We start from the raw sequence: 13,084 nt of genomic DNA, 5'->3' as shown, positions 1-13,084 counted from the left end.
CCCCCCCTTCCACAGTGGTACCTGCAGCCTGTGTGCCTGGGGGTGACTCTCCCAGTCTGTGTGTCTCCGTGAAGGTGCTGTCGTGTGCTGAGTGTCCCTTTCCCTGCAGGCTGGACGGCGCTGCACGAGGCGTGTAACCGGGGCTACTACGACGTGGCGAAGCAGTTGCTCGCGGCGGGCGCTGAGGTCAACACCAAGGGACTGGACGACGACACCCCCCTGCACGACGCAGCCAACAACGGGCACTTCAAGGTTGGGGGTTGCTGGATTTCATTGCTGGGCTTTTAAGGACTCTTTTGTAAACTTGTGCTTCGTGCAGCCAACTGTGAAAACACGGGGATTCTGATTATTTAATTCTCATTTGCTGTTTAGTGGGCAGGAATTTGTGTTCAAGGCCAGGCTGGATGGGGCTTGGAGCAACCTGGTCTAGTGGAAGGCATCCCTGCCCATGGCAGGGGATGGAATAAGGTGATCTTAAAAGTCCCTTCTAACACAATGATTCTGTGTATTTCCTTGCCCCAGAGCTGTTGTGTGTTTTACTTGGTGTTTCCCTGCACACAAGATAGTTCATTCTTCCTCAGGAATTGGGAAGGGAACATGGCTTTGTGTCTTGTTCTTCACCCTTCTTTCCTGCACAGGTTGGTTCTTAGAATCACAGAATCATTAAGGTTGGAAAAGACCTCCAAGATCATCGAGTCCAACCATTAACCCAATGCTGCCACGCCCCACCACTAAACGATGTCCTTAAACACCACATCTGCATGTTTTTTGTACTTCCAGGGATAATGATTCCACTGCTTCCCTGGGAGTGTTGCTGGATTTTGTCTCCTTTTTAATTGCTGACTGTTAGTACCATGAGGCATGTCCTGAGGACATTCCCCTTATAGTTTTGTATGAAAGTTCTACAAAATACCTGGAATCAAAACATCACGAGCATCTTCAAGCCTCAGTGTCTCTTTTCAGGTGGTGAAATTGTTGTTACATTATGGAGGGAATCCTCATCAAAGCAACAGGAAGGGCGAGACACCTTTAAAAGTAGCGAATTCTCCCACCATGGTGAATCTGCTCCTGGGGAAGACCACGTACCCCTCCAGTGAGGAGAGCTCAACAGGTGAGACTGACCTGTCTGGGGCCGGGGCAGTGATGTTTGTGTCCTGCAGCTGTCTGTTAGTGCAGAGACATTGAAGAACAGTGAAGTTTAGATTCTTGTCAGAATATCCACATGCTGCTGCCGTGGTCAGGAGCCCACCTGTAGCTGTAACCCAAATTCAGACAACATAACCAGCAGCTTTAGCTCCGGGAGCTGTTTGCCCTAACAGCCAACATTGAGATCCCTTCCCTGGGACAATCAGGATGCAGGATTGGAAGCCAGTTGCAGGGAAATGGATGTCTTACCTTTAAGACGTGGGTAATTTCTGCAGAGAGGAGGAGGTTTGCGTGTCCGCCATGTGTTCCCATCCCTCGGCTGTCCCAGCACTGGTGTTTCAGGTTCTGCTCCCAGTCTGTCCTTGCTAGAGCCTGTCCCACCAGTGCCACCCTTGTGGGACACACTGCAGGTTTTAATTAGAGCTAGAGTTCCCAGTCTTATGGGGAGCCTTGACCTACGCTGTGTGCAACCATAACCCTGTTGCAAAGTTCTCGTGATACACTGAGGCTGTTGTTTTGAGGAGCACGCCATGCAGGTTGGAGCCAGGATGGCTGTTCTTTCCTAAAACATATCCCAACCTGGCATTCCAAGCTGTTGGCTGCCCACCTGGCAAAGTCTGAGTGAGGCCAAAGGGTACCAGGATTGTTCTTAGTAGGTCATGTCTGTCGTAGACCCCAAAGCCTCTCACAGCCTTTAACACGCTGTTCTTCTCTCTCTGCAGAGACCTCAGAAGAGGAGGATGCCCCTTCATTTGCTCCCTCCAGCTCCGTTGATGGCAATAACACAGACTCAGAGTTTGAGAAGGGTTTGAAGCACAAGCCCAAGGCCCAGGAGCCGCCTAAAACCATCACGCCAGTGAAGGACGAGTATGAATTTGATGAGGACGATGAACAGGACCGGGTCCCGCCGGTCGATGACAAACATTTGCTGAAAAAGGATTACAGGAAAGAGACTAAAGCAAACAGTTTCATTTCCATACCCAAAATGGAAGTGAAAACTTATACTAAAAATAACACAATTACACCAAAGAAAGCTGCCCACCGCATCCTGTCGGACAGCTCAGACGAGGAGGAGACCAGTGTGACCGTGGGGACGGGGGAGAAGCTGCGCCTTTCGACCCACTCGATCTTGCCCAGCAGCAAGATCCGGGAGCCCGCCAGCACCAAGGCACCGAAGGAGAAAAGCAAAGTAAAAAAGAAGCGGAAGAAGGAGACGAAAAGCAAAGAGATTCGGTTTGGCAAAAAAAATGACAAGTTTTGTTCCTCTGAATCAGAGAGTGAAAACGTGGAGAGTGAGGAGGATGATAGAGACTCTCTCCAGAGCTCTAGCTGTGTAAAGGACTCGAGGCTAGTGCTAAAGGAATCCTCCTTGTTTAACTCTCTGTCTGCCTCATCAACCTCTTCTCATGGGAGTTTAGCATCCCAGAAACATAATCCCAATCTTACAGAACAGCACTCCAAGCACTGGAGGACGGACAATTGGAAAACCATATCTTCTCCAGCTTGGTCAGATGTCAGTTCCTTATCGGACTCCACCAGGACGAGGCTGACAAGCGAGTCAGACTATTCGTCCGAGGACTCGAGCTTAGAGTCACTAAAGCCAGTCAGGAAGAAACCAGAGCACAAAAAGAAAAACACCCCCCACAACGCTGTTTCTGAGAAAAAGAATTCATTCCATAGCAATGTGGATGGAGCAATTCCAAAGCTGGACAAGGAGGGGAAGGTTGTTAAAAAGCATAAAACAAAACACAAACATAAAAACAAGGAGAAGGGACAGTGTCCCATCAGCCAAGACATTAAAATAATCAAAACATTTTCTTTTGAGTTTGAGGACTCTAAACAAAAACCTGAGAAAGGTTTGATAGTAGAGACAGAAAATCCAGTCGAAAACAAGTTGAAAGTGTTAAAGCATGAGCGGGAACATGGTAAGAAGGAGGAAAAGCTCCCCAAAGGTAAAGTGGAGGAGAAGGAGTGGTTGTTTAAAGATGAGACTGGAAAATCCTCAAAAGAGGAGAAATCATTAAGAAAAATCAAAGATGGTAGTAAAGACCTGAGCAAATCCTTCAGAGAAGGATTGAGTAAGTCAGAAAAAGAGAAACCTGTCAAGGAGAAATCTCCCAAGGAGGAGAAGCCAAGAATACACAAAGAGGACAGAAAGAAGAAGTCAAAGGACAAGCAGTCCAAATCTGAGAAAAAGAATGAACTGAAGGAGGAGAAGGTTTCTAAACTAGAGAAAGAAAAATCCTTCAAGGAGGAGAAAGAAAAATGCAAAAAAGAAAAACTTTACAGGGATGAGTCTGGGTTTGATGAGTTTAATAACAAAACTCAGTTTGCCGAAAGCGAGGACACGAAGTTCAGCCTTTCGGATGATCAGCAGGAGAGGTGGTTTTCGGACTTGTCCTCTGATTCGTCCTTTGATTTCAAGGGTGAAGACAGCTGGGATTCTCCAGTAACAGATTTCAGGGAGATTAAAAATGACACCGTGGCAAAACTAATCATAGAACCCGTGAAAGAGGAAATTAAAGATAAGAAAAAGGAAAATAAAACAAAGGAGAAGAAGGAATACAACGAGAAGCGGAACGAAAAGGACACTTTCCTAAAGAAAAAGGAGAGGGACTATGTGGAGAAAAGCTCCGAGAAGAAAAAGGACCAAACAGACAGACACAAAGTTACTCCCAGTTATTTACCAGAAAAGGATAAGAAAAGGAAGGATTCTGTGGAGACTGTCAAGGAGAGGAAAGAAAAAGATACAGGTGAAACCAACAAAGACAGAAAAGATTCCTCTGATGGCTCCAAAGAGCGAAAAGATCCCAAGACGAAGCAGGAGGAGCCTTATCGAGATGACTTCAAAGACTATGGCTGTGAAACGTTCTTCAAGGATAAGTCTGACCCTGAATTCAGTGGGAAAACCCTGGAGAGTTGGGAGAGGCACCATTCTGGGAAGGAAAAGGAGAAAAAAGATGCTCCTGATAAAGAAAAAAAAGAAAAGGTGAAGCCAGAAAAATACAAGGAAAAATCCAAAGAAGGCGACAAGGAGAAAAATGAAAAAGTTGCTCCGGATAAAATTCTGAAGGACAAAGAACTAGAGAAGAACTTCAAAGAGAAGAAAGAAACTAAGGAGAAGTACAAAGATCTTCACAGCAAAGATAAGGAGAGGAAGAGTTCTTTCGACCAAGTGAAAGAGAAGAAAGAGAAAAACTTCTCCACAGATCGTGAGGATTTCTCCGAGAAGAAGGATGAGAAGAAAGGCAAGGAGAAGAGCTGGTACAGCATCGCTGACATCTTCACGGATGAGAGCGAGGACGAGAGGGATGATTACAGCTTGAGTGGGTTCAAAGTGAGCGACTCTACTGGGGGCGAAATGCATCGCCTGGACAGTCTGCAGGACAAGGACGATGCGGCTGCTGAGAAGGAGCTGTACCCCGACAAGCACCGCAAGTACTCCTCCGACCGGCAACACTCGGAGAAGCAGAAGGATAAGGAGTCCAAGGAGAAGAAAAAGGACAAAGGAACATCAGAAGGGGGAAAGGAGAAGAAGGAGAAGAGTTCCTTTGAGAAACACAAAGAGAAGAAAGATAAAGACTCCACTGAGAAGTACAAGGACAGGAAGGACAGAATGTCCATAGATTCCACTCAGGAGAAGAAAAACAAGCAAAAGCTCCCAGAAAAGGTTGAAAAGAAACATGCCAGTGACGACAAGGTGAAAAGCAAACATAAGGAGAAACTGGATAAAGAGCATTCCAAAGAGAAAAAGTCTTCAAAAGGAGGGGAGTCAGAGAAGAGCCTGCTGGAGAAACTGGAGGAGGAGGCTCTGAATGACTACAGAGATGACTCCAATGACAAGATCAGCGAGATCTCCTCTGACAGCTTCACAGACAGAGGGCAAGAGCCAGGACTGACCAGCCTCTTTGAGTCTTCAAACCTTTCTCTTGCTGATGCTGCTGAAGAAAAGTTTAAGGACTCTCTCCCTTTACCCTGCCTGCAGGACAAACTCAAGGAGAAGGAGAGACACCGACATTCCTCATCTTCCTCAAAGAAAAGTCACGAGAAGGAAAAAGCAAAGAAGGAGAAAACAGAGAAAAAGGAAAAAACAGAAGAATTCAAGGACTCCAGCAGCAGAAAGGATTCCACTCATTACGAAAAAGATTTCTCTGTGGATGGGGAGGCTTTTGGCTCTTCCTACAACATGAAAGCAGAGGCTGATGAGGAACCAGAGAAGAGCATTGATTACTTATTTTCTGAAAAGAAGGATAAAAATGATTCTGAAAGAGAGTTGTCAAAGAAGGCAGAAAAAGAAAAGACTTATGGTTCCAGCACCATCAGCACAGCTAAAGAGAAAAAGAAGCGGGATAAACACAAGGAAAAATGGAAGGAGGAAAAGGAAAAGCATAGAGACAAACATGCAGATGGTTTCTTTAAACATCACAAAGATGAACCGAAGTCAACGCTCAAAGACAAGGATGGGCCTCAAGTTACCACCTTTAAAGATAAATCCAAGGAGGACAACCTCAAATTCGGTGAAACCAAACTGAAGGAGAAGCTCAAGGAGAACCAAGACAAAGACAAATCAGACTCCATAAAAATAAGCAATGGGAACGAGAAAATAACCATTTCCAAAGACAGTGGCAAGAAGGATGCCAGGCCAAGGGAGAAACTTCTGGGAGATGGTGATCTGATGATGACCAGCTTTGAGAGGATGCTGAGCCAGAAAGACCTGGAGATCGAGGAACGCCACAAAAGGCACAAAGAGAGAATGAAGCAAATGGAGAAAATGCGGCACAGGTCCGGAGATCCCAAGTTAAAGGATAAGCTTAAGAGCTCGGAAGATGTGCGCAAGAGGAGTCTGGATCTGTCCACAAAGAAGCCGCTGTCGCTGGATACTCAGCTCAAGGACAAGAAACTCAAAGAGTTGGGTCCGCTGACTCCTATACTGTCACCAGAAAACAAGGCACAGCCTGCCGTGGGGACAGACTCCAAGGACTGGATCACGGGTCCTCAGCTGAAGGAGATCCTCCCAGCATCTCCCAGGCCGGATCAGAACCGGCCGACGGGCGTCCCAACCCCAGCATCCGTTGTCTCTTGCCCGAGCTATGAGGAGGTAATGCAGACGCCCAGGACTCCATCATGCAGCAATGAGGACTACACGGACCTGATGTTCGAGTGCGCAGACTCACAGCACTCACTGCCCATCTCCACCATGTCCATGAACGCCTGCTCCCCATCCTTCTTTGACAGATACACCAACGTTCCCAGTGGGCTCCCCGAGAACCCGAGTCAGACCCCGACTCGTACCATCCCCTCCACAAACCTCTATCGTTCCATCTCGGTGGACATCAGAAGGGCACCTGAAGAAGAATTCAGCGTCGGAGATAAGTTTTTCAGACAGCAAAGTGTCCCGGCAACATCAAATTATGACTCTCCAGTGCAGCATTTAATGGAGGAGAAAGTTCCCCTTCCTTCTGTTCCTGCCGAGAAGTTCCAGTGTTTATCTCCTGGGTATTACTCCCCCGATTATGGAGTTTCCTCACCCAAAGTGGAAGCTTTGCACTGTGCACCAGGAGCTGTCAGCGGGGTCGCCCAGTCGCCTGAAAGTGTTTTTTCTGGTTTACAAGCAAAATCCTCCCCTTCGCACAGAGATGAGTTGCTGGCTCCTTCGGTGGAAAGTGCTCTTCCCCCCGACCTTGGCATGCCCTTGGATACCACGGAGGAGCAGCAAGCCACCGCCTCCATCATGCCACCAGAATCCACCTACCTACCACCCATCGAAGAAAACCATTTCAGTTCGGGTATGCCAGAACAAAACAACATAGACTGGGATAACCCTCCTTCCCGAAACCCAGACGCCACCATTCCCCCTAGCCTGATGAGTACCCCCACAGAGCACCCTGTGCCCTGGTCCATGGGCTCTGAGCTTCTGATGAAATCTCCCCAGAGGTTTTCTGAGTCCCCTAAACCTCCACTCTGTTCCCTAGAACCGATTCATCCTGCGCCGGTAGCCTTCATTCCCACAGAGACTTCCTACCCTGTTTCTCCCATCTCTTACCCTCTGTCGGTGTCTGAACCACGGCTGGAGGAAGTCAAGGAGGATGCTGAGGAAGCAGTTCCTGGAGAGATAGCGAATGCTGAAGAGCAGGCTCCTTACATGTCCCCTACTAGGTTAGACACCTTCTTCAATAACTGCAAGCCTCTTCCAGAAGAAGCACCAGAGATCCCTCCAGAGCCCCCGTGTGTGCCAGCAGAACCTCAGGCCGAAGTTGTCACTGCACCAGAAAACAACTATTTGGAAAACAATAATGCAGCACCCGCAAATACAGAGGAGGCAGTGACGTGGCCCGATCCCTTCACCAACACTGAGGATGACTTGGACCTTGGCCCCTTCTCACTCCCAGAGCTACCACTCCAGCCTAAGGACGTTGCAGAGACGGAGATGACCGAGGCAGAGGCGGTGGAGGAAAGCCCAGCAGCAGCTTCGGAGCCGAGCGCTGGGATCATCAAAGCCAGCGCGTCCGTGATAGCATCTGGCGAGCCGGAGGAGCCACCGGCCAGCCAGGCAGCGGCCACCCTGCCCGTGGACACGGAGCCACCAGCAGAGGAGCAGAAACCAGAAGTGGCTGTGCAGGAAACCACCTCAGAGGTGCTGAACGTGGCTGAGGAGAAAGGAGCGGAGGACTTGGAAACGCAGGTTTTTCAGCAGACCCCGTCAGAGTCCGCACAGGTGGAGAACAAAGAGGTGGAGGCCGTGCACGAGGAGCTGTCATCTGCTGGTGGGGTGACAGAGAACAGCTCCCAGCCCTGTCCCCTGCCCGTGTCTGGCTGCGAGGGCGCCGTTCCTCAGGACGGTGCTGCGGCCCGTGGCGGGAGCCAGGCCCCATCATCCCAGGCGGACACACCTCCAGGCAATGCTCAACCAGAAGTTGTGGAACCAATACAAAAACCAGTAGCAGAAGCTCCCAAACCACCCAAAATAGAAGAGATTCCTCAGCGGATTACCAGGAACCGGGCTCAGATGCTCGCCAACCAAAACAAGCAGAATGCCGCCTCAGCCGAGAAGGAATTTCCTCCCGTCTCCGCACCCGTCACACGTGCCAAAGGCCGCATCACGGAGGAGGAAGATTCCCAGGCTCAACACCCGCGGAAGCGCCGCTTCCAGCGCTCCAACCAGCAGCTGCAGCAGCAGATCAACACGTCCACCCAGCAGACGAGGGAGATGATCCAGCAAACACTGGCAGCTATTGTGGATGCGATAAAACTGGATGACATCGAACCGTACCACAGTGACAGGTCCAACCCCTACTTCGAGTACCTCCAGATCAGGAAAAAGATTGAGGAGAAGAGGAAAATCCTCTGCTATATTACTCCCCAAGCTCCACAGTGCTACGCTGAGTATGTCACCTACACAGGCTCCTACCTGTTGGATGGCAAACCTCTAAGCAAGCTCCATATTCCAGTGGTGAGTCACCTTCTCTGTTTAGCATCAGGGACTGTCCCCTCCCTCGCTGCAAAAGGCACAACCAAGTTTTCCTCCATGCCTTGTGACCACCCTTGCAATGCCTACATGTCCCAGCTGTGGCTTTAACCTGCTTTTATAATATGACACCAAACCTGAGCCTGGATAAGTCCATGGCTGTGTGTTAAATGCAGCCCCTGAGATGCTGCATTTCTGCAGGGAAGACCTTGGGCTGTGCTGAGGGACCCGAGATTTGGTCAGGCTTTAGAGCAAAGTTTGTATGAATCCAGTGGATTTGAAGCTGGAAGGTTAAGCTGCTTTTACAGCAGTGTAGTAACAGGATAATGAATCTGGAACAGAGGAAAAGGATGGCTCTTAACTCCTGCCTTCGTTTTCCCAAACTCTGCTATTTGACTTGGCACTGGGACCAGCATTTCCCTGCTGTGCTGATGAATGGCCTCACTAATACAAGTGCATCAATCTTAGTGCTACAGGCAGTAAATCTGGATCTGGATGGAGGAGGGTCAGTGTGACTGGCCACACCAGGTTCTGTTCCCTGCTGTGCACAGGGCAAAGGACTTCAGGCTGTGAGTTCCTGCCACAGGGGTGTTGGCCCTGGCATTGTGTTCACGTCTTATTCCTTCCTAGACTTCCTAGACCAACCTGCTCCTCTGTTGGCAGCTGGGGCTGTGCTGGAGGAACACCTTGCTCCCTAGAAGGTGCAGGATAGATTGGTACACAGGCTCCCATCCCAGGGCTGAGACCAGACTGCTCCTGGCAGTGGTTCTCCAACAATCAGACACGCTTGGGCACCTGCACAACCTGCCCTGAGGCACGTGGAGGGGTTCAGGCTCTAGTTCTGGAGGCTGAGCTCTGCTCTCAGCACTAGGCACCTTTTGCCTTCTTGTCTCATGTTCACTGAGGTCTGAGCACCAGCGAGATCTTGTCCTTGGCAGACCTTCTCACTACGATACCCCATGGGGTGTCCCCTGCTCCCTCCCCAAGTCCATGGCCAATGTACATTTCAGGGTTCTGGCAGCACCCTAGGCTGTGCTCCCAGCAGTGATCCTGGCTCTGACTCTCTGGCTCTATCCCTGTGCCCACAGATTGCCCCACCGCCGTCCCTCGCCGAGCCGCTCAAGGAGCTCTTCAAGCAGCAGGAGGCCGTCCGGGGGAAACTGCGGCTCCAGCACAGCATAGAGCGGGTAAGGGGGCACTCAGCTGGGGAACAGGGCCCGAATTTCCTCTGCTGGGGAGGCTGAGGCTGCCATGCTCACTGCTTTGCTCTTCCTCAGGAGAAGCTCATCGTCTCCTGCGAGCAGGAGATCCTGAGGGTTCACTGCCGGGCAGCGAGGACCATCGCTAACCAGGCCGTGCCCTTCAGTGCCTGCACCATGCTGCTGGACTCCGAGGTGTACAACATGCCTCTAGAAAATCAGGTCAGTGCCTGTCTCGGTGGGGAGAAGTGTCTCAGAAGTTTATCAGTGAGTCTCAGGACCCTTTGCTCTTCCTGATCAGGATCATCTCACACACTGGAAAGGTTTATTTTACTGCTCCCTGGGTCTTTTCCTGTGGAAGGAAGGGGAGAGAGCCATGACACTGCTACACTGCAGGAGGGATCCTGGGTAGGGACAGGGTCCTGGGATTTATTAGTGACCTGTGTATTGATCCAGGAGCTTTGATTTATCCCTCAGCATTTCCCAACCAAGTGTCTGTGCTGCTGTGATCTTGGCATGAGTTGAAGGAGACAGGGAGGTGCAGGTGCTGTGATGGGCTGACATGGACAGATTCCCTGCAAAGCAAATTAAAAGAGGGAGTGTGTGCACACAGGCATGTGCATCCCCACCTAAGGCTGAATCCTTGGAAGGGGCTTCAGGAGCAGCTGGAAGAAGCATGCTCCATCCTCCATCCCTGCAGGCACCTCATTTCTGAGGAGTGTGTGCCCCAGGAGGGGTTTGAATGTGGCCTGTGAGACCTGTAACTGCTTAAAGTACAAAAATAATCCCCCGTGTCATTCCTTTTGCTGTCCTTTCCTTAGGGAGACGAAAACAAATCGGTCAGAGACCGTTTCAACGCACGACAGTTCATTTCCTGGCTGCAGGATGTGGATGACAAGTATGATCGGATGAAGGTGAGAGCCCTGGGAGCCCCGTGCTCCGGGCTGGGGCATTCTAGAAGGGTCCCGGCTGTGGCTGGAGCGTGGAAGCTGCCTTAGTGGTTTCCAGCACAGAGTGGGTGTTGTGAGGTGGTCAGGGCAGGGTTGCATGGTGGGGATGCTCCCATGAGTGGCACAGCAGAGCGTTGGGAGCCTCTGCAGGGATTTGGGGAGCACAGTGGCCTCCGCTGGTTCCAAAAATGGGGAGGGGAGGCAGGTTCAGCTTGGGGCTGAATTCAGCTGGTATTCCCCCTCATGCCTCTGGTTGGAGCTTTCCCAGTCAGTTGAACCCTCAGGGGCTGCTCTTTACCAGGAGCACGTGTTGCAGTGAGCCCAAAACCTGTGGAGAGCTTCAGAGTGTCAGGAGCCCGGGCAGTGATTCCAGAAAGCTCTGAGAGCCACACTCTAGCACGGGAAGGAGCAGGGACAGTTGTACTGCAGCTGGTGACACGGAAGGGATTGGCAGGTCCCATGAAGGGAGAAGGTCCCTGTGGGGGCCAATGGGGACTATGCCAAAGTGATCATCGGTGGGGTCCGTGCTCTGGGGTACTTCCAAGCCTTTCAAACACAAAGCTTCTGGGTTTGCTCCTGCTGGAGCTGGGCTCAGCAGACATCCCAAATCCAGCTGTCCTGTGTGTGGCATCCCTTACTGCATTTAGTGCTGTGCCCGCCTCAGTGGCTGCACATCCCCTGGGTTTGCTGGGTGGGACGGGCAGCAGGACCCTCTCCTGCCCTCTCCCACTCCCCTCTCACCTCCCATTGGTTTTTCCCAATCCAGACATGCCTGCTCATGCGACAGCAACATGAAGCAGCTGCCTTGAACGCGGTGCAGAGGATGGAGTGGCAGCTGAAGGTGCAGGAGCTGGACCCCGCAGGGCACAAATCTCTCTGTGTGAACGAGGTGCCCTCGTTCTATGTGCCAATGGTCGACGTGAACGATGACTTCGTACTCTTGCCGGCATGACAGTTCCACCCCAGGAGACATCACTGAACACTGGCAAGGACGGGAGCGCTCCGAGGTCGGGCGGTCGAGCTCACATTCACCTTTACCGCTTGCTGATGAATCCCTGGTCAGAGGAGGAGGAAGCAGCTATCGGCAGAAAACAAAACAATAAGAAAAAATAATTGCACTTTCTTCACAACATGTCCCTCGCTTCCGGACTGACGGCAGCTCCGCGGGGCAGCGGGCCGGGCGCAGCTCCTTCCCACCGGCGGCTGCGGCAGGGAGGCACTGGGCAGTGCCGGCGGCGGGCACTCGGCGGCCCCGAGACTGGCCAGGGCGCGGAGGGAGGAGGCCAAGGACACCGTGTGTGTGTTGCAGAAGCTGCTGAGCGGGGCCAGCAACCACGTGAACCATGTACTTGTGAACACCGTGATTTCCAGCTCTCTGTTTTCCACCGGGCGCGGATCTCCTCTCGGAGAAGCTGCAGTAGGAAACCATGGGGGGAGGGGGGGGTGTTTGAGTTTCTCGTTCCATCATGGGTATGTCTACAAAAAAAAAAAAAAACCAACAAAAAAAAAACCAACAAAAAAAAGTCACAAAAAATCCCCAATTAGCAACAAAAAGACAGTGTCCAAGTTGGGCAGCGGCGGCTTGGAGCGGGGACGGCTCCGGGATGTGCCCACAGCAGCCGCTGCCACCGTCGGGGACAAACAGAGGAGCCGCCGGGGCGGCACGGCCGGGGAGACGGCGACGCAGAGAAAGGACTTTGCCAACTGTGTTTTTAATGGAGTAAAATCCACGTGGTTTATATATTTTTTCCTTTAATCTTGGGCATTTCGTTTCTCTTTCTGAGAACATAACTTGAAAACACTACAGAGCCAATACTCATATAAAGAAAAATTGTATCCCATAAATGCTGTACAGTTTTTATATACATTAACAATGTACTTTTGCTGCCTTCTAGATAATTTATTTTGCAACACATTACTGCACAGTTGTAAATAACTTATGTACTGTAACATCACTTTCAGTTATGTGTAAAGAAATAAATAAATTAATTAAAATTATCTTTGTATTTATAGTTCACCCTGGGCGGCACTTTCCGTGTCAAGGAAAAGGTTGCCCAGAGAAGCTGTGGCTGCCCCATCCTGGAAGTGTTCAAGGCCAGGTTGGAGCAACCTAGTCTAGTGGAAGGTGTCCCTGCCCATGGCAGGAGTTGGAACAAGATGAGTTTTGAGGTCACTTCCAACCCAAACCATTTCATGGTTCTGTGATTTTGAATATTGTTTTTCTCCCCTTTCCCTACCCCTTTGTGTCCAGTGGGATTAGAAACCCTTCAGCTGGTTGTGATGGGGAGGACCATGGGGAGAGGGGAGCCCCCCCTGTGCCGTGT

The 13,084-nt window shown here is 50.7% G+C and overlaps 1 protein-coding gene across 3 annotated transcripts in view; it reads left to right on the top strand.

The window, feature by feature from the left end:
• ANKRD11 (ankyrin repeat domain 11) overlaps positions 1–12,294 on the top strand; it is a 134,706-nt gene extending 122,412 nt beyond the window's left edge. For all 3 annotated transcript variants that reach the window (XM_032701222.1, XM_032701223.1, XM_032701224.1), the window contains exons 7-13: positions 110–252; positions 964–1,111; positions 1,869–8,596; positions 9,700–9,798; positions 9,889–10,032; positions 10,632–10,724; positions 11,527–12,294. In XM_032701222.1, the coding sequence (XP_032557113.1) occupies positions 110–252; positions 964–1,111; positions 1,869–8,596; positions 9,700–9,798; positions 9,889–10,032; positions 10,632–10,724; positions 11,527–11,712 (7,541 nt within the window). In that variant the 3' untranslated portion in view covers positions 11,713–12,294. The remainder of the gene's footprint in view (positions 1–109; positions 253–963; positions 1,112–1,868; positions 8,597–9,699; positions 9,799–9,888; positions 10,033–10,631; positions 10,725–11,526) is intronic.
• Positions 12,295–13,084: the final 790 nt, after the last annotated feature.

Source organism: Chiroxiphia lanceolata, chromosome 13, assembly GCF_009829145.1.
Source record: "Chiroxiphia lanceolata isolate bChiLan1 chromosome 13, bChiLan1.pri, whole genome shotgun sequence".
NCBI lineage: Eukaryota > Metazoa > Chordata > Aves > Passeriformes > Pipridae > Chiroxiphia > Chiroxiphia lanceolata.
The sequence above is the reverse complement of the archived record's forward strand: the minus strand, read 5'-3'. Positions and strand labels throughout refer to the sequence as shown.